The 19,924-nt window shown below is 51.4% G+C and overlaps 1 protein-coding gene across 3 annotated transcripts in view; it reads left to right on the plus strand.

Annotated features, from left to right (window-relative positions):
- The window catches only part of LOC122485627 (retina-specific copper amine oxidase), a 29,232-nt gene extending 9,800 nt beyond the window's left edge, over positions 1–19,432 (plus strand). The window contains exons 2-5 of one of the 3 annotated variants that reach the window (XM_043584581.1): positions 12,837–13,233; positions 17,076–17,361; positions 18,062–18,191; positions 18,435–19,432. In XM_043584581.1, coding sequence (XP_043440516.1) covers positions 12,837–13,233; positions 17,076–17,361; positions 18,062–18,191; positions 18,435–18,710 — 1,089 coding nt within the window. In that variant the 3' untranslated portion in view covers positions 18,711–19,432. Of the gene's footprint in view, positions 1–468; positions 755–1,150; positions 1,281–2,004; positions 4,051–12,829; positions 13,234–17,075; positions 17,362–18,061; positions 18,192–18,434 lie in introns of those variants that run through there. The other 2 variants (XM_043584582.1, XM_043584579.1) reach the window with 2 other exon arrangements.
- Positions 19,433–19,924: the final 492 nt, after the last annotated feature.

A 19,924-nucleotide genomic window follows, 5' to 3' on the forward strand; every position in this document is an offset into this window, starting at 1 on the left:
GCCCTGCTGTGCTGGTCGTATGTCCTGATACAAGGCTGAAAGGCACCCAGGAAGGCCCCCTTTCCGGCCTGCGCCGGTATCCCTGTGACCTTGGACCGTGAATGTGCTCCTCTCGCACAGCAAGCCAGCCAGGGCTTTGCCTGCTGCAGCCTCCGTGAGAGCAGGAGGGAAAGCACAGGATTTCATTCCTCCGTGTGTCGCAGGGCTGAGCACAGTCTCTCCATTAATAAGTGTGAAGGATTAATGAATGAAATCCTTGAGGAAATACTTTACAGGTCAACAGCTTTGGCTGAAAGATCAGGGATATCTTGGGGAGAGGGAAGGGGAGCAGGGGGCACACCCAGTTCTGGGTTTCTCTTTGGCCTCACTCTGAAGCAGTGAGTGGAGGGGAGGGGACAGAGTCCAGAGGGGACAGGGCAGCTGCGTGACCAGCCCTCCCTCCCACCCACCTCCACCCCACCCCGGCAGGACTGGAGAACTGGGTCTGGGCTGAGGACACGTCCTATGTCCCCACGGCGGTACCCTGGAGCCCCGAGCACCAGATGCAGAGGCTGCAGGTGACCCGGAAGCTGCTGGAGACTGAGGAGCAGGCCGCCTTCCCCCTGGGAGGCACCCTACCCCGCTACGTGTACCTGGCCAGCAACCACAGCAACAAGTGGGGTCACCCGCGGGGCTACCGCATCCAGATGCTCAGCTTTGCTGGGGAGCCGCTGCCCCAGAACAGCTCCATGGAGAGAGCCTTCAGCTGGGGAAGGTGAGCGGCAGGGTGTCAGAGAGGGGGCTGGGGGAGGAGTGAGAAGGAGTGGGAACCCAGCTGAAACTGTATTCGAGGGAGAGGTGGGAGCTCCGTTAGGATTTCCCAGTTGCCAAAATGCATGCACCGGGCATATGTTCCCTGCGGAAGGCTAAGGCCCAGGCGGGAGACCCCTTCCTCATTTTGGATGGGGGGAGACGCCATGCTGTGAAATGGCAGGGGGATGATCAGAAAGGAGGATGTGGAAAGAGGTTGGCTGACCCACTGAGGTAGCACCAGAGTCACGGTACGAGTGAGATGGGAAGCCGGAGGTCTGTGCACTCAGCCCCCCTTCCATCATAATCAGGCAGCAGGACAGGGTTAGTGACCATGGAGGCCTGACCAGTGCCTCCCTAGGTACCAGCTGGCAGTGACTCGGCGGAAGCAGGAGGAACCCAGCAGCACCAGCGTCTACAATCAGAACGACCCTTGGGCCCCCACTGTGGATTTCACCGACTTCATCAACAATGAGACCATTGCTGGAGAGGTCAGTTGACTGTGGGAGGGTGAGGGGAGGGAGACAGGGGCACAAAGAGGAGCCCCACCCTTTCTTTAGTTCCCTGAAACCCATCTGGTCCCCCAGGGGCGGAGCTGACTCCTGCCTTCCGTGCTTTTGCGGATCCACCATTACCTCATGGGAGTTCATTTGCAGACACTGGCCGAGGCCCCAACCCATCCTGGAGACCCTGTGGCTTTCTGAGTCTTGGCTTCATGGACTTTGTCCTTTGGGGGCCTCAGGATTCAAGGAGGGCTGGAAGACCACACTTCTTGTGTGTAAAGCTTCTCTCATTTCTGGCTTGACCTCTAAAAGATTAATTTCTGAATGTCAGACACTTTTGCCTCCTAAGCCCTGGTCTCCCCACTCCATCCTCCTCTCAGTCATAGCTGGGGACACGTGGAGAGCGAGAGAGAGGCTAGCTAAAGTAGCCTGTGGGCGTCATTCCTCTGGGGGTGGATAGGCTGATGGTGGCATGATGAAACATGTCCGAAATGGAGAGCACAGGCTGGGACAGGGAGGCAGGGGCTGCTCCCAGTATGAAGCTGACTACGCTCGGACTCCTGGGCCAGTGGGAAAACTGTTTAAAGACTTAAGATCCTTTCAAGGAAAGGTGGGCTGGCAAGGTGGATCTGTACATACAGGGCTACTGGAGGAGGCAGGCATGTCCTTCGCAAAGCCAGGGCTCAGGATCATCTTTCTTCTCCCCTGCCAGGACTTGGTGGCCTGGGTGACAGCTGGCTTCCTGCACATCCCACATGCAGAAGACATTCCCAACACGGTGACTGTGGGGAACGGTGTGGGCTTCTTCCTCCGGCCCTACAACTTCTTTGACCAGGACCCTTCCTTCGATTCTCCTGATTCTGTCTATTTCCGGGAGGACCAGGATGCTGGGGCCTGCGAGGTCAATCCCATGGCCTGCCTCCCCCAAGCTGCTGCCTGTGCCCCAGACCTCCCTGCCTTCTCCCACGGGGGCTTCTCTCACAGCTAGGGGGGTCCCTGGGATGGGGGAATGTGGCCAGGGGCTCCAGGGCCAGGGTGTGTGGGGAGGGAAACAGTGGGCACTGGGCCAGGCAGCCTGGTACCCTCTTTTCTCCCAAGGCCCCTCTGTATGGCCCTCCCTGACACCCCCTCCCTGCTGGGAGCATCCTGAGCCTGTGATGCCCAACCCTGGGGGAGGGGCAGAGACACAACTCAGCCTTGTTGGCCCCAGACCTGCTGGGTTCCTGTCCCAGAGAGAGTGGCCAGCTGAAGCCTGGACTGATGGCCAAGCTTTTTCCAGAAGACTCCTGTTTTTTGTGGGTTTTTGTTTTTGTTTTTTATTTGTGGCTTTCCCAAATCTTTTTCATCCATCTCCAGGTTTCTCCTGAGCCTCCTCAGTCCCTCACTTGGGAGGTGAGGGTGGCGTTTCTGCACTGGGGATAGTCCCCTAGAAGCCCCAGGGCAGGGTTCCTGCCAGGCCTACATATCCACGGATGAGCTAGAAGGGGTTCCTTAGCCCACGTTCCTCTTATACAAGGCCTCCTTCTCTCCCTCCTTCTCCCTTTTGCCTACTGTTTCTTCTTCATTTCCCACCTGTTCTTATACCCTGAGATTTCCCTCCCAGCCCTGAGAAGATGTTCCTCTGTCCCGATGCTCCCCTAGCCTTGATTTCTCAACTTAGGTCTCCTCCCCTGGCTCTATGCCTGTGGAAGTCTCAAAATGCAAGGGACATCTAGTTTGAGAGGACAATCCCTGTCTGTCCCCTGTGTCTGTCACAAACCGGACTAGGAGTTGTCCCCACCCCTGTCCTGGGGCAGGCTGTAATTCCCCGAGAAAGTTCCCTCCGCCCCTTTGTATTCACCTGCCTCGAAGTCTCCGGCAGAGGATGGTCACACAGACAGCAGCCGCTCAAGTTAGCATTTGAGGTGGATTTGTGGGTGCAGTGGTAATGAGGAGCGGTCATTTTTGCCAGCGGTGTATGTGACCAGTGACCTCTACCCCGCAGCAACAGACATGGAAGGCTGGTGGGCACCAATGGTGAGAAGCAGTGAGACCCAAGAATTCCAGCAACCTAGAGGTGTCCAACACAGGTGGCCATGCAAATGAGCTGGGCGGGGCGGGGGGGTGGCTCCCACCACGCTGTCCTTCAAGGGGGTCTGGGCGAGGGATGAGTATACCAATAGTGAGAGATTGGAAACAACAGAAACATCCTTTCCTAGAGGATTGGTTAACTAAATTCTTGTACCGCCTTACCATGCAGCTATAAAAAGAATTCTTTGTATACTAATATGGAATGATCTTCCAATGCGAACAGCAAGGTGTATGTAGTGCCCCTCCCCTCTGGGTTGTAGAGGGAGGAAACTATAAGTACATAGTCACGTGGGGGCCCCTGGGTGGCTCAGTTGGTTAAGCGTCCCACTCTTGATTTCAGCTCAGGTCATGATCTCACAGTTTGTGAGCTCAAGTCCCACATTGGGCCTGTCAGTGCAGAGCTTCCTTGGACTCTCTCTCTCCCTTCCTCTCTCTCTCTCTGCCCTTCCCCCCCCCCCCCCCCCCCCGTCTCTCTCTCTCAAAATAAATAAACTTTAAAAAAATACATATTCACTTGTATATGCATATTCACAAGAGACTAGTGATACTTTTGGGGAGGGGAACCGGGAGGTGGGGATGGGGCAGGGAGGAGACTTAGCACACTATATACCCTTTTGTATATTTTGAATTTTGAGCCATGTGACTGTATTACCTATTCAAAATTAATAAAAAATGGACCCAACAAGGACCTGACTTTTTTTTTTTTTTAATTGACAAGTCTTTTAGGAAGGGTTGAGGGTAGGTGGAGGGTTAAGTAAGTGAAGGTATGGACCCAGGGACTCAATTTAGTAAAGTTTCTGAGACCCGGAGAATGGATGTGGCCTCTGGTAACTCCTTTGCACTTTCTTGTCTGTCTATCCCCGATAACAATGCGAAACTTCAGCCACCCTCTCTCACTCCCTCTCTGTCTCTCTCTCTTTTTTCCTCCTCTCTGTCTCTCTTCAAAGAGGAGACAATGAGAAACAATGGAGAGAAGTGACCTCTGCCTGCTGGAAGCCCAGGCCAGGCCAGGAGGTGAAGTTCAGGAAACCAGTTTGGGCTTCCGCTCAGCCTCTGACCAGAGGGAGACCCTGTCTAGGGAACTCAGGCATCACAGAAGCTTCTGCTACCTTCTGTGCTGCCCCAAGCCCAAGTTCACTTCTAGGTCAATGAAACAGTGGGTGGGGATACATCAGTAAGCTGGAGAGAAACTAGGTTCCAAAGAACAGGGAGGAAGACCTCAGCGAGGACAGCGGGCCAGTGACAGCTGCGTTACTTTGTGGCACTGCCTGCCTGGGGTGAAAGGAGTGACAACACAGAAGGAGACTGAGGACAAGGAGTGACTGAAGACTGAGACAGAGGAGAAAAAGGATGTCATGACCAGCTGTGGGCTCTGACACTGACTTTGTACTTCTCTTTCTCCGACCTAAGTAATTTAACTTCTCCGCTACAGGCTGACTCTTCTTATGGTCAACCGCACAGTGGTCACTGCTGGGGGAAATGGAATAAAGGGATGCTGGCGTCCACCCCTCCCCCCTCCCCATCACACTGACATGAAGCTTATGACCTCGAAACCCATGTCCACGCCAAAGAGCATGAGCGCTTGTGTGCCGTCATATGTGTGAGTGGGTGCAAATGCTCGCCAGCATTTGTCTGAAAATGTAACTGTGCGTGGTTGTGTCTCTACATGTCACCGTAGGGATGGCACCACCTGCCCCAGCCTCAAATAAGAGGAGGTAAGATGGACCTGTGGATCATTAGAACGTCCACCCGGCTGGGGTCAGGAGGGCTACAAGGCGGACCTCCAGCCCCCTACCCCAATCCAATCTCTTCCTTAGACCACTGAGGCCAGCTTAGTGTGTTGGCGTCACATTTGTGATCAAGCGATAGGAGTGAATACTTATCAAGGATGTTAAATTCTGAAGGGACGGGTGCCCCAGTGCTAAAATCTTTAGGACGTGGACTCATCGCCCTAAGAGGAGCTGGACAAGGGGAGCCCTGAGGCTTGGGTCAGAGGGCATAACTGGGACTTCTCTGGGAATGTAGACACTAGAACGCCCTGGAAGGAGCACATGTACTCACCTGCCTCTCTCTGCTCTCCTGTGGCCCCCAGGAAGGGCCCCAGCTCCAAGTACAAGAAGATTCCTTCATGCTTCCAACGAAGATTTACAGCGTGCCTTCTAAGGGCCAGGCACATGCAAGGCACTAGGATACACCAGTGAATAGGACGCACATTTTTTGTCCTCGGGCAAGTGAGGCCAGTAAAGGACCATTAAAAGGGAGGTGGGAGGGCGACAATAGCAGGGGCTCCTGACTTGGGTTTGGGAAGGGCTCCTGTGAGACATGATGTCCAAACTGGGGATAAGGAGGACAGTGGAGAGAATTTTCCAGGCTGAGGAAACAGCATGATCAAAGACCAGGAGGTGACAAGGTGGCACCATCCAAATACCCAAGTTCAATGAGAGGCATGTGGGCTATAGGGAGAGCCCGGAGGGGCAAGCAGGGAACAGACGAGGGAGGGAGTTCTTGCAAGCCATGGTTACTCTAAGAGAAACGGGGAGCCATGGAAAGACTTGGGGCAAGAGAGTGACAAGTGTCAGATTTGCCTTTTAGAACATTCCCTCTGGCCCAGATACAAAGCACAGAGTTGACAGAAGACCTGGCCATGGGCAGTGGGTCGGAAGTCAGAAATGATGGTGGCCTGAACTCCTGGCAGGGCCTGGGGGAGGACCCCTGTGGGGAGTCTGGCCGATGAGGTGAGGCCGTTTCTGAGCTGCTCCAATCAGAACCCCACATCTGCATGCCTCCCTCCTCCCTTCTCCCTCCCACACTTTCTGCTGAGGTTGCTGGGAAAATGAGGAGGGCTCTCTGGCCACTAACTGGTCTTTTTCCTCCAGAACGGAAGAGCATTTTATTTAACGAGCACTTAACAGATCACTTGGGAAGGTCAGATGCTGATTGAAGAAAAATCCCAACAGTGCGGCTCTTCTATAGTTGGTGCAGTTATGTGATAATTGGTTAACTCATCCTTGTAGACTTTATACAATGCAAAGGGGGTTTGAGAAAACTTAAACCCCTATAAAAGAAAAGGAACTTGGTGCCCCCGTGACAGCTTCTTTGTTCCGTGATGAAGATGGGCTCATTAATTCCACAGCCTTTTTACCTGCTTAAGCCCACCCTTCGGGCTCCCCCCAGAAGGTTCTCCTTCAGTTACCCACTCCTCCGTCTGTATCTTTTTATCTCTCCCTCTTTATTGGCTCCTCTTCTCGACTCTCATCTTGCTAAGCCTTCCTGGGGACCCTGCATCTCCCCGGCAGGGTCTTCTCTCTCTCTCTGTCTGTGCCTTTTCAAAAACCCCTTCTTCCAAGGCATGTTCTATCCTTCCTGGGTCTGCTTCCTCTGCCTCCCCAGTCACTCTCGACCCATTGCCCTCCCTCTGCCGGCCCACAGCCACAGACATTGCTCTGACAAAGGTCACCAGTGACTTCTAAATGCAGAATCAACGGGCTTTTCCAGGCGCCTACTTTCTGGACCTTTTGGTGGCATTTGACAACACCACCTACTCCTGCCTTGACTTCCCCACATTCTGACCCCTCCCTGTCCATGCTGCTTCTCAGTCTCATATGCTGGCTCCTTTACCTCTGCTCCCCCACCAGCCCACATAGGCCCAGACCTTGGCATTTTCCAGGATGCCATCTTGGGCCTCCTCTCTTCTCTTTCCAGAAGTCCTCCCTGGGGTGATCCCAGCCTCTCTTTAACTGCTAATACTGTTGTTGGCTGAAATGTCTATGTCTAGCCTAGAACATCTCTCCTGTGCTCCAGACCCATAGAGCCAATTGCCCTATTTCTAAGCCTCTGTGCTGGGACTTCCCATGAGCACCTCAAACTCAACCTCGTTGGTTCCCCCTTAAACTTGCTGCTCTTCGGGGCGCCTGGGTGGCTCGGTCGGTTGAGCGTCCGACTTCGGCTCAGGTCACGACCTCACAGTTCGTGAGTTCGAGCCCCACGTCGGGCTCTGTGCTGATGGCTCAGAGCCTGGAGCCTGCTTCGGATTCTGTGTGTCCCTCTCTCTCTGCCCCTCCGCTGTTCACGCTCTGTCTCTCTCTGTCTCAAAATAAATAAAAACATTAAAAAAAAAAAAAACAACTTGCTGCTCTTCATGTATGTCCTTTCTGGTGAAAAGCCCCATCGCCCATCCAGTCACAGGAAACCTTTGTGTCACCTAAAACACTGTGTTCTTCTTCGCCTACCCACACCCAATTGGGCACCCAGTCCTGTCACCTCTGCTCTTCAACATCTTAGACTTATTCCTTTTTCTCTGTCCTTGAGGTCACTGACCTCATCGAGTCCACCCCACACCCCAGCGCTGCTCCACACCTCCACACTGTTGCCACAGCTGTCACCCTACACTGCAGACCTGCGTGGAGCATGACCTGTGTGCACAGGGTTGACCCCCCCCTCCCCTCCCGGGCTTCGGTAGGGGTAGCCTGCAGGCAGGGGGTGGCCTCTGGCTCCAGGGAATAAACTCATCCTATTCACAGAGGCCAGGGGTCAAGTTTATTCAAAGGGAAATAAGACCTAATGAGAGGCACGTGGTCCTGTCTCCGGAGTAATGCTTCAAAAGGGACACCTTTTGTGACAATTGCGAAGAGGTATCAGAGGGAACAGTGTGACAGCAAGACACCTAGGGAAGATGGGGTGGCATCTTTTATACACCTGCTTCCCCACCAGCCAAGGCAAAGGGCTCTCCCCCAGTCATGACCCACCTCCCCACATGAGAGCCCTGTGATACCTTACTGGAGCCAACATTCTTTTATTATTATTTTTTTAATGTTTATTTATTTTTGAGAGAGAGAGAGACAGAACATGAGTGGGGGAGGGGCAGAGAGAGAGGGAGACACAGAATCCAAAGCAGGTTCCAGGCTCCGAGCTGTCAGCGCAGAGCCTCGTGCGGGACTTGAACCCACAAGCTGTGGGATTATGACCTGAGCCGAAGTCGGACCCTTAACAGACTGACTATCCAGGCATCCCTGGAGCGAACATTCTTGGCTTCTTCTTGGTAACACAGGTCAAGACAAAGAAACGTGAGCCATCATAATGATGTGCTCTTAGCTGGGAGCTGGGACGATAACTTACCAAAGAGCCTGGACCCGAGTTCCCGGGGTTACGCGCTGCCTGTGGCCAGGGCTTAGGCCTTGGCATTAGGTTCTGTTTCCTCTTATCCCACACAGGCCCATTCCCAATGACCCCTTCTGCCTTCGTGGTGGTAATCCTGTTGTCTCTGTCTTGACCACAAGTTCTCCAGTCCCTTGTCTCTATGTTACTGCTCAGTTGATGGGAGCACTGGGTGTGGATTCTACTCACAAGCACTCAGGGGTAGGTATGAAATGTCATGTTTCTTTATGCTTCTATATCAGATAACAAGCTCGGTGCCCTTGTACCTGGTTGGCAGGAAATTCACTCACGGGCATGCTCGTGGGGGTTCTCATCTTCAGGGTTAAGGAAGCCCCTGTAGTCTGAGATTTGGGTGGGGGCTGGGGGGAATGGTCAACTAGTTTTCAGGTGACAGTGGTCACTGCTATTATGTTCACTTTCTGCGGCCCTGAGGCCAGCCTTGCTGGGGCAGAGGTGGGAGGCGGGCCCTGCCCTGGGATTGATGGCACACCCACTCTCCTGTGCAAAAGCCCTATTCTCTCCTTTTTCTCTCACCGACAAGAGCCCTGACAAGAGCCCTGACAATAGCCCAGATGACCCAAGAGGTACTGGTTAAAGCTCTTGTTTTGGGGAGGGGACTGTGGAGGGGACCTGAAGGATGAAAGGGAAGTGGATTTGTCACAGTACACTCCTTTATGCTTTCTACATGTATTTACCAACTGTTGTGTGTGTGTTCATCAAAATGTTTTCAAAACATTTTTTAAATCAAAAATTTTTTAAATACTTTCTTCCACAAAGAGCTTCTGCAGAGTATGAAAACCAGATCAGGGGCGCCTGGGTGGCTCAGTTGGTTAAGCGGCCGACTTCAGCTCAGGTCATGATCTCACGGTCCGTGAGTTCGAGCCCCGCGTCAGGCTCTGGGCTGATGGCTCAGAGCCTGGAGCCTGTTTCCGATTCTGTGTCTCCCTCTCTCTCTGCCCCTCCCCCGTTCATGCTCTGTCTCTCTCTGTCCCAAAAATAAATAAACGTTGAAAAAAAAATTTTTAAAAAAGAAAACCAGATCAGCGAAAGAAAAACCCAGTTCTGGGGTGCCTGGGTGGCTCAATCGGTTGAGTGTCCGACTTCAGCTCAGGTCATGATCTCGCAGTTTGTGGGTTTGAACCCCGCATCGGGCTCTGCACTGAGAGTTCGGAGCCTGGAGCCTGCTTCGGATTCTGTGTCTCCCTCTCTCTCTGTTCCTTCCGTGCTCAAGCTCTGTCTCTCCCTGTCTCTCAAAAAATAAAACGTTAAAAAAAAGTTACAAAAGAAAGAAGAAAAACCTGTTCCATTTTCCTTGAGGACCCAACCCCAAGGGCCTGCTTCCTTGGGGAGGGAGGTTATTTTGGGATGGAGGACCCCAACTTTCTCACCATTTTAGAGAGAGCACCTCTACTCCTACCTCTTTAAAGAACAAGGGAAAGGAAAACCCTTTGAGTTTCCATATCAAAATACAACTGGATGAGGGGCCCCTGTGTGGCTCAGTTGTGGAACGTGGGTCTCTGGATCTCGGGGTTGTGAGTTCAAGCCCCACACTGGGTGTGGAGATTACTTAAAAATAAAATCTTTAAAAACCAAAACCAAAACCAAACTACAGCTGGATGTATAAATATTTCTGGATAAGCTGACCTTTTTGTTATCAATTTACCTGGTTTAACTCTCCCAGGCTCCCAGATACCTCACTGTCTACCCGCAATTACTGCCTTGCTTAAAACATGTACCACACAACGTGGGTGATGGGGATCGAGGAGGGCACCTGTTGGGATGAGCACTGGATGCTGTATCGAAACCAGTTTGACAATAAATTTCACATTAAAAAAAAAAAACATGTGCCACACAAAACTTCCCTATCTTACCTCTTCTGCCCCCATTTTGTCCCCACCTCATACCAAACTCACCGACCTTTTGGTCATTCCCTGCCCATGCTGAGCTGTTTCGAGTTTCTCTACCTTTGTACCTTCTGTTTCCTTTGACTGACATGTTTTTCCCCTTCTCTGCCCAGAGAACGCATTCTTCCCGCAAGGTCAGTCTCATGTCTGTTTCTGGGGAAATCTTCCTGGGCAGGTCCATGCTGGGAAGGATTCTCCTCCAGGTTCATGAGGCAAGCATCTCCCCTCCTTGGAAGCTTTGGTCTCTCCTTGTTCCTCTCAGGACCTGGCTGCCCAGGTGACGGTGGCCTCTTGCACATCACCTGGCAGAGAATGGAGGTGGCTTTGCTCTCTGCCTCTGCAACATTTTGGAGGAAGGTTTCCTGGAATTGAGGGCTATGGGTTGCCAAGGTAACTCCACAGCCAGTGTTCCAAGTCCCTTGACCTCTGACCTGGCCCGTCAGTCCTGCTCAAAGGATCTCTGTTACACTGTGCACCTGCTCCCTGCCCCCACTTCTGACTGGTTGCACACCCTGTGTACCCCACCTCCAGTGATTTAGGGTGCTTGGAGCCTCCACAATGTTGATCTGGTTCAGCCCTTCACCACCCCCAGCTCCTCCCAGGTGTTTTATGTTCTCAGCATTACTCCCATGCCTGCCCATAGGGTTCTGGTTGATAGCTGGTGGGGAGCAGGAGAGAGTGATGAGAAGCAGAGCCTGGAGGGAAGAGGGGAATCTGGCTGGAGCGGTCTGGGCAGGTGAATTTCCATTGCAGCCTTATAGCCAGGAGAAGGGTTCCATCTGGAGGGTGGAGGGAGAGCCCAAGGACAGTCCCTTTCTGTCCCCTTTACTTCCTCTTGCTTCTACCTGTGTTATCTCCAAAACCTACCCTTCCCCCCACTTGGTTCCCCAGCCTTGACCCTAAGTGTTTGATTTGGAACAAGAGACACAGGCTTACATGGGCCACTTAAAGTCCAGGTTCCTACCTCAGCCCCACCTCCCAAGCTTGGCCTGACCTCTGGCCCCCTCCAGCTTCACCCCCACCCCCACCCACCCATCTGCCCTTGGCTGCTTATCTTCAATGTGTCCATCATGCCTCTTGCCCAACAGCTCTGCTCAGAGACCAGGAACCTCCAGAGACTCAAAGACGCATCCTGCTCCCAAGTCCTGTCTGTCTTTTATCTTTCTATTTCCCATTTTGCATTCTGATTCAGGAGCCTAAGGACAGTCCAGGAGATTTACCTATGGCTATCTTCATTATTTTGTCCCTGTGTAGTGTTCTGGTGACTGGCATGGGTAATAGCGGGAGTGAAAAGGGATTGGAGAGGGAATATGAACCCGGCCAACCTCCCCACTGCCCCTCTGTCTCCCCCAGTGCCCAGCCCCGGACACCCCCCAGCCAGAGCCAGCTGTTTGCGGACCTGAGCCCAGAGGAGCTGACGGCTGTGATGAGCTTCCTGACCCAGCAGCTGGGGCCAGGCCTGGTGGACGCAGCCCAGGCCCGCCCCTCGGACAACTGCGTCTTCTCGGTGGAGCTGCAGCTGCCCCCCAAGGCCGCTGCCCTGGCCCACCTGGACAGGGGGAGTCCCCCGCCCGCCCGGGAGGCACTGGCCATCGTCTTCTTTGGCGGACAGCCCCGGCCCAACGTGAGTGAGCTGGTGGTGGGGCCGCTGCCGCACCCCTCCTACCTGCGGGATGTGACAGTGGAGCGTCACGGGGGCCCCCTGCCCTATCACCGACGCCCCGTGCTGATGCGAGAGTACCGGGACATAGACCAGCTGATCTTCGACAGAGAGCTGCCCCAGGCTGCTGGCCTCCTCCACCACTGCTGTTTCTATAAACGCCAAGGACGGAACCTGGTGGCGATGAACACAGCCCCCCGTGGTATGCAGTCAGGGGACCGGGCCACCTGGTTTGGCCTCTACTACAACATCTCAGGGGCTGGGTTTTTCCTGCACCCCGTGGGGTTGGAGCTGCTGGTAGACCACAAGGCTCTGGAGCCTGCCCACTGGACCATCCAGAAGGTGTTCTTTCAAGGCCGCTACTATGAGAGTTTGGCCCAGCTGGAAGACCAGTTTGAGGCCGGCCTGGTGAATGTGGTGCTGATCCCAGACAACGGCACAGGTGGGTCCTGGTCCTTGAAGTCCCAGGTGCCTCGGGGTCCGAGTCCTCCTCTGCAGTTCCACCCCCAGGGCCCCCGCTTCAGTGTCCAGGGGAGTCAAGTGGCCTCCTCATTGTGGACTTTCTCCTTTGGCCTTGGAGCTTTCAGTGGCCCAAGGATCTTTGACATCCGCTTCCGGGGAGAACGACTAGCTTATGAGATCAGTCTCCAGGAGGCCTTGGCCATCTATGGTGGAAATTCTCCCTCTGCTCTTCGAAGCCGGTACACAGATGGTGGATTTGGTTTGGGTCACTTCTCTTCAACCCTGACCCGGGGGGTGGACTGCCCCTACCTGGCCACCTACGTGGACTGGCACTTCCTTCTGGAGTCCCAAACCCCTAAGACAATACGTGATGCCATTTGTGTGTTTGAACAGAACCAGGGTCTCCCCTTGAGGCGACACCACTCAGATATCTACTCCCAGTATTTTGGGGGCCTTGCAGAGACAGTGCTGGTCCTCAGATCTGTCTCAACCATGCTCAACTATGACTATGTGTGGGATATGGTCTTCCACGCCAATGGGGCCATAGAGGTCCGACTCCATGCCACCGGCTACATCAGCTCAGCGTTTCTCTTTGGTGCTGCCCGAAGGTACGGGAACCAGGTTGGGGAGCACACGCTGGGCACCGTCCATACCCACAGCGCCCACTTCAAGGTGGATCTGGATGTAGCAGGTAAGATATTCTAGCAGAAACAAGGATTCCAGAAGAGGGGGCTGAGGTCTCCATGCCTAGCTTTAAAAATTGTCACTGAAACATGAAAAATATAAAAGTGTATGAAATAAACGTGAAAGTCATTAGATTCCTGACAGATTTTCACCCTTAGCAGATCATTCTTCCATACTTAAAAAAAAAATTGGGGCTCCTGGGTGGCTCAGTCGGTTAAGCGTCCGACTTCAGCTCAGGTCACGATCTCACGGTCTGTGAGTTCAAGCCCCGCGTCGGGCTCTGGGCTGATGGCTCAGAGCCTGGAGCCTGCTTCCGATTCTGTGTCTCCCTCTCTCTCTGCCCCTCCCCCGTTCATGCTCTGTCTCTCTCTGTCTCAAAAATAAATAAGCGTTAAAAAAATTAAAAAAAAAAATTCTTCCATATTTTAAAATGTCGCATCTGCAATATTTAATAAATTATAACATTTATGATATTGTATACTATCTACAAATAGGATATATTGATATAAATATTTAAGGTTTTTATTACCAAATTTGGGTCATAATGTACCTATATTTTGCCACATCTGTTTCTTCACATAGCAGCGTATCACTCATGTAAGCAACAAATATTTACTGAATGCATATTTGGGCCAAGAACGGCATTAATGCAATTTAGCAAAAGAAACAACATCCTTGCTCTTAAGAGGCTTGCATTCTAATGGGGGAGTGGAGAGCGTGTGCAGCACCTTGAAAAATATGTGTGATAGAAACATTTTTATGCTTAACTGCTCTATACATCGGTTTACACAAGTGTAAAAATGGTATAACAGTCCATTCTTAGTAAGACTGTTTGAGGATTAATGATGAGTACTTTAAAACACTGTCTCTTAAAAAAAAAACTTATCCGTGCATTCATTCATTCAAGTCATCCTTATACCCAACATGGGACTCGAACTCACAACCCTGAGATCGAGAGTCACATGCTCTTCTGACAGACCCAGCAAGGCGCCTCCAAAACACTTTATCTTTTGAAATAATTTTAGACTTAAGAAAAGTTGCAAACCTCGTCCGGTTCCCATATACCCTTCACCCAGCTCCTCACAGGTTAACATCTTACATAACCACAGTATGGCCATCAAACCAGGAAATTAACATTATTACAATACTATTAACTAAACTACAGACCTTATTAGGGTTTCATTTGTTCTTCCACTAATTTTCTTTTTCTGTTCCAGGATCTAATGCAGGATCCTGCACTGCATTTACATGACTTATCTCCTTAGTTTCCTCCAACCCGTGACAGTCTCTTAGGCTTTTCTTGTCTTTCATGACCTTCACACTAGGGAAGATATTGGTCATTATTTTGCACGATATCTCTCAAAGTGGGGTTCTCTGTTATTTTCTCATGGTTAGATTGAGACTGTACTTTTTTTTTTTTGCAAGAAAACAAGAGAAATTACATTATGCCCTTCTCAGCCCATCATATCAAGAGATATAGTGATGTTGACCTCAAGCACTTAGTTAAGATGGTGTCTGCTAGCTTTCTCCATTGTAAAAGTTAATATTTTTCCATTTCCTGTTAATAAATATCTTGGGGCAATTACTTTGATGCCATGTGAATATCCTATTTTTTTTTTCTTCTCAAATTCTTGCCCACTAATTTTTAAGCATCTATTGGTGGACTTTTTTTTATGCCACAATTATTACTGCAGTGTTACCTTACTGGTCATTTCAAATTTTTTTCCTTATTCTTTATTCATTTATTAATTAGAATTCTTCATAAGGAAGGGCTATCCTCCTTTTACATGTATTTATACGTGTAATTATTCACAACTGCATGGATTCATGGATATTTATTTTAGTCTAAGGGTTATAACCCAGTACTATCGTTTATTTTGTTCCTTGAACTGTTCCAGTTTTGGCCATTGGGAGATGCTTCAGGTTGGTTCCTGTGTTCTTTTGATGTGCCTCCAACCTTTTTTGAGTACTTCTTTACTTTCTGGCACAAGATGTTCGAATTTTTTTTAATGCTTATTTTTTTTTATTTTGAGAGAGAGACAAAAAGTGAGCAGAAGAGGGACAGAGAGAGAAGGAGAGAATCCCAAGCAGGCTCCGCACTGTGTGGAGCCTGACGCGGGGCTCGAACTCATGAACCGTGAGATCGTGACCTGAGCCGAAAATCAAGAGTCAGATGCTTAACTGACTAAGCCACCCAGGTGCCCCACAAGATGTTTCAATTTGATCTTGTATTTTCCCTGATCCAGCCCTGGAATCAACCACTTCTCCAAGGTGTTCTGGTTCCTTCTAATTGGAAGATACTATTTAGAAACCAAGACCTGGGTACCCAGAGTGCTCATTGTCACTGGGATGTCATTGCTTTTAGGATCGCTCGTTGGACTTAGCTAGAAAATATAGGTATGTATTCTGCCCGACACACACACCTCTCTTTAGCTCTGCTCCTAAGCAATATCTCTTCAAGCACTTGGAGCGGTGCCTGACGCATAGTGAGGAGTATTAGCTATTGTTGCTGCTGTTGTCCTCCACATGAGCCCGTGTGGATGTACCAGAAAGAACTCTTGGCCTTTTTATTTATTTTTATTTTTTTTAATGTTTATTTATTATTGAGAGACAGAGAGAGACAGAGCATGAGCATGGGAGGGGCAGAGAGAGGGGGAGACATGGAATCTGAAGCAGGCTCCAGGCTCTGTGCACAGAGCCTGATGCGGGGCTCGAACTCACAAATCATGAGATCATGACCTGAGCTGAAGTCGGATGCTTAACCAACTGAGCCACCCAGGTGCCCCTCTTGGCCTTTAATTATCACCTATGGGTAGAAACCCTGGGGTGTGGACTAGGGGCAGTGAATCCACAAAAGGAAACCGAGAGTGTGCTTCATCAGTCTCTGCTGTCCTCTGGTCCTTGGAAGGTATGGAGGGAGTTTCGGCATGTTTTGGTTTACTGCTCTTTGGTCCCAGGTCACTTAAGTTGATTCCTAATATGGGACCTAGTTAGATTCTAATAAAATCATTCAAAATTCCCAGAGTTCAGGGAACAGACTGTGCACTTGGCCCTGCTCTTAATTCCTTGCCAAGCCTCAAATGATAAGAAATACCCCCAAGCTCCAGCAGCATTGGGCCCGGGGTCTGATTTTCCTTCCCTCTGGCCAGCATTTCTGCCATCCATGTGTGGTGGGACCATTCTATGTTGCTTTCCTCTGTGTGCTGCTGTGTGGACGATACAGAGCCAGAGTAAGACAGGGGTCCCCAGCACTACCATGATACTAACCACATGCCCTTGATGACAAACTAGAGCACATTCTTTAAATCTCTAAGCCTCAGTTGTCCCATCTATACAATGGGGACAATTGTCGTTCCTCCTTCATAAGGTTGTAGTTCAAGTAAAGCACCAGTGCCCTGCCTGTGCAGAGCTCCTCGAGGAGGAGGTACAACTATTTTTATGTTAATGGCAAGGTAGTTCCGGTGATGCTATAGGGCTTTAGACATGAGGCGTAGACCCTTTCCTTGGGTCAGGAAGAATCTGACTCGTGCACATTGCCAGCCAGGCTGCTCCAACCTCAGGGAAACCATCCTCCCTGGCAGGTCCCCAGCAGGAGAAGGTCAGTGGAGATCCAGTCACAAGGCATCTGGGATTATTACCAGAGACGACATCAGTCAGGACCTTCTCCAAATCTCTGGATAGGAGATATCTTGGGGAGAGGGAAGGGGAGCAGGAGGCACACCCAGTTCTGGGTTTCTCTTTGGCCTCACTCTGAAGCAGTGAGTGGAGGGGAGGGGACAGAGTCCAGAGGGGACAGGGCAGCTGCATGACCAGCCCTCCTTCCCGCCCACCTCCACCCCACCCCGGCAGGACTGGAGAACTGGGTCTGGGCTGAGGACACGTCCTATGTCCCCACGGCGGTACCCTGGAGCCCCGAGCACCAGATGCAGAGGCTGCAGGTGACCCGGAAGCTGCTGGAGACTGAGGAGCAGGCCGCCTTCCCCCTGGGAGGCACCCTACCCCGCTACGTGTACCTGGCCAGCAACCACAGCAACAAGTGGGGTCACCCGCGGGGCTACCGCATCCAGATGCTCAGCTTTGCTGGGGAGCCGCTGCCCCAGAACAGCTCCATGGAGAGAGCCTTCAGCTGGGGAAGGTGAGCGGCAGGGTGTTAGCGGTTGGAGGAGGTGGACTATAAGAAGGGCCCCAAGTTGCTCAGAAGCCACTTGCTCCCACCTCCCACAGGTGTGCATGCACATACACAATCATGCACACACACACACATTCCCGCAGCCACAATCTTAGTGGTATTCAAGTGCCGGACGGAGGGATCAATGGAGAGTTATGTGCCAACTCGAGTATAATAAAATCTTGAAGGTGGGTTCTAGGTCATGGGTATATGGGTGTTCACTACGCCATTCTTTCAACTTTTCTGTATGTTAAAAATGTTCACAATAAAAATTGGAGGAAAAAACAGTACGAGAAGAGCACAGATCTGAGGGAATATGCCCTAAAACCCAGACAGGTGACACGCTGAAACTGACTTAAGATCGGAATCAGGCCATGTCTGCACACATGCATCCAGGGCGCAGGCTCAGATCTGGACGGATGCACGAGGATGACATTCCTATCTGAGATCTGAACAACGGGTCAGTTGATGTTTGAAATATGAGACGCTGGACACACTCAGGAAGTCTCGGGACAGAAAGAAAGAGAACAAGTGGAGACAGAATAATAAAGAGGCTCGACGTTGTGAGACCTTTGTGCTCACTTCCTCTTTGTGCTCCCTCTCCAGTGTCGTTTCGGGCAGTAGGACAGGCTGATGACCTTGTGCGTCTAATCCAAATCTCCTGTAGGTACCAGCTGGCCGTGACCCGGCGGAAGGAAGAGGAGCCCAGCAGCACCAGCATCTACAATCTGAATGACCCTTGGACTCCCACTGTGGACTTCACTGACTTCATCAACAACGAGACCATTGCAGGGCAGGTCAGCTGAGAGGATGGAGGGGGAGGCTCGATGGGGAGGTGAGGGAAGCAGGGATGAGCTACTTCATCCTCTCCCAAGCCAGATTCCTTGGGGGTCTTTAGAACCCACTAAAGAAAAAAGCTTTGTGATTTCACGTTTTTCCTGGGCTAGTGAGCTGAATCCGTACACACAGGGCTACTGGAGGAGGCAGGCATGTCCTTCGCAAAGCCAGGCCTCAGGATCATCTTTCTTCTCCCCTGCCAGGACTTGGTGGCCTGGGTGACAGCTGGCTTCCTGCACATCCCACATGCAGAAGACATTCCCAACACGGTGACTGTGGGGAACGGTGTGGGCTTCTTCCTCCGGCCCTACAACTTCTTTGACCAGGACCCTTCCTTCGATTCTCCTGATTCTGTCTATTTCCAGGAGGACCAGGATGCTGGGGCCTGCGAGGTCAATCCCATGGCCTGCCTCCCTCAAGCTGCTGCCTGTGCCCCAGACCTCCCTGCCTTCTCCCACGGGGGCTTCTCTCACAGCTAGGGGGGTCCCTGGGATGGGGGAATGTGGCCAGGGGCTCCAGGGCCAGGGTGTGTGGGGAGGGGAACAGTGGGTACTGGGCCAGGCAGCCTGGTACCCTCTTTTCTCCCAAGGCCCCTCTGTATGGCCCTCCCTGACACCCCCTCCCTGCTGGGAGCATCCTGAGCCTGTGATGCCCGACCCTGGGGGAGGGGCAGAGACACAATTCAGCTTTGTTGGCCCCAGACCTGCTGGGTTCCTGTCCCAGAGAGAGTGGCCAGCCGAAGCCTGGACTGATGGCCAAGCTTTTCCCAGAAGATTTGTGTTTCTTCCAACAATTTTTTAATCTTTGTTTTGTTTTGTTTTTTAAGTAGGCTCCACGCCCAATGTGGGGCTCGAACTCACAACCCTAAGATCAAGTCGCATGCTCTACCAACTGAGCCAGCCAAGTGCCCTTCATCTTATTTTTTGTAACAAGATTTTTTTTTTAACGATTCACATGTCATTAAATCCACCCTGTCAATATGTAAGATTGAGTGGGTTTTGGTATATTTACAAAGTGTGCAACCGTCACCCCTATCCAATTCCAGAGCATTTTCATCATCCGAAAAAGAAACCTCAGGCCCGTTAGCAGTCGCTCCCTGTTTCCCTCCAACCCCTTCCCGGCTCTAGGCAACCACTAGTGTTTCTGTCACTATAGATTTGTTTATAACCTGGACATTTCATATACAAACAGGTTCACACCGTATGTGGTCTTTTGTGCTTCTTTCACGCGGCATCTTGCTTCTGAGTTACGTCCATTTTGTAGCTTGTGTCATGGCTGAATGCGATTCCACTACACGGACAGACCACATTTTGTTCATCCACTCTTCCACTGATGGACATTTGGGTTGTTTCCACTTTATGGGTAAAGCTGCAGTCCCCACTTGGTGGCTCAGTCGGTTAAGCCTCCGACTTCGGCTCAGATCATGATCTCGCGGTCTGTGAGTTCGAGCCCCGCGTCGGGCTCTGTGCGCACAGCTCAGAGCCTGGAGCCTGCTTCGGATTCTGTGTCTCCCTCTCTCTCTCTATCCCTCCCCTGTTCGCGTTCTGTCCCTCTCTCTCTCTCTCTCTCTCAAAAATAAACAAACATTAAAATAAACAAACAAGTAAATAAAAGTTTATTTTAAAAAGCTGCTGTGAACATTCACGTACAAGCTCTTGTGAGGACATGTGTTTTCATTTCTCTTCAGTACATA

The sequence above is a fragment of the Prionailurus bengalensis genome, chromosome E1 (genome assembly GCF_016509475.1).
Source record: "Prionailurus bengalensis isolate Pbe53 chromosome E1, Fcat_Pben_1.1_paternal_pri, whole genome shotgun sequence".
NCBI classification, from domain to species: Eukaryota; Metazoa; Chordata; class Mammalia; order Carnivora; family Felidae; genus Prionailurus; species Prionailurus bengalensis.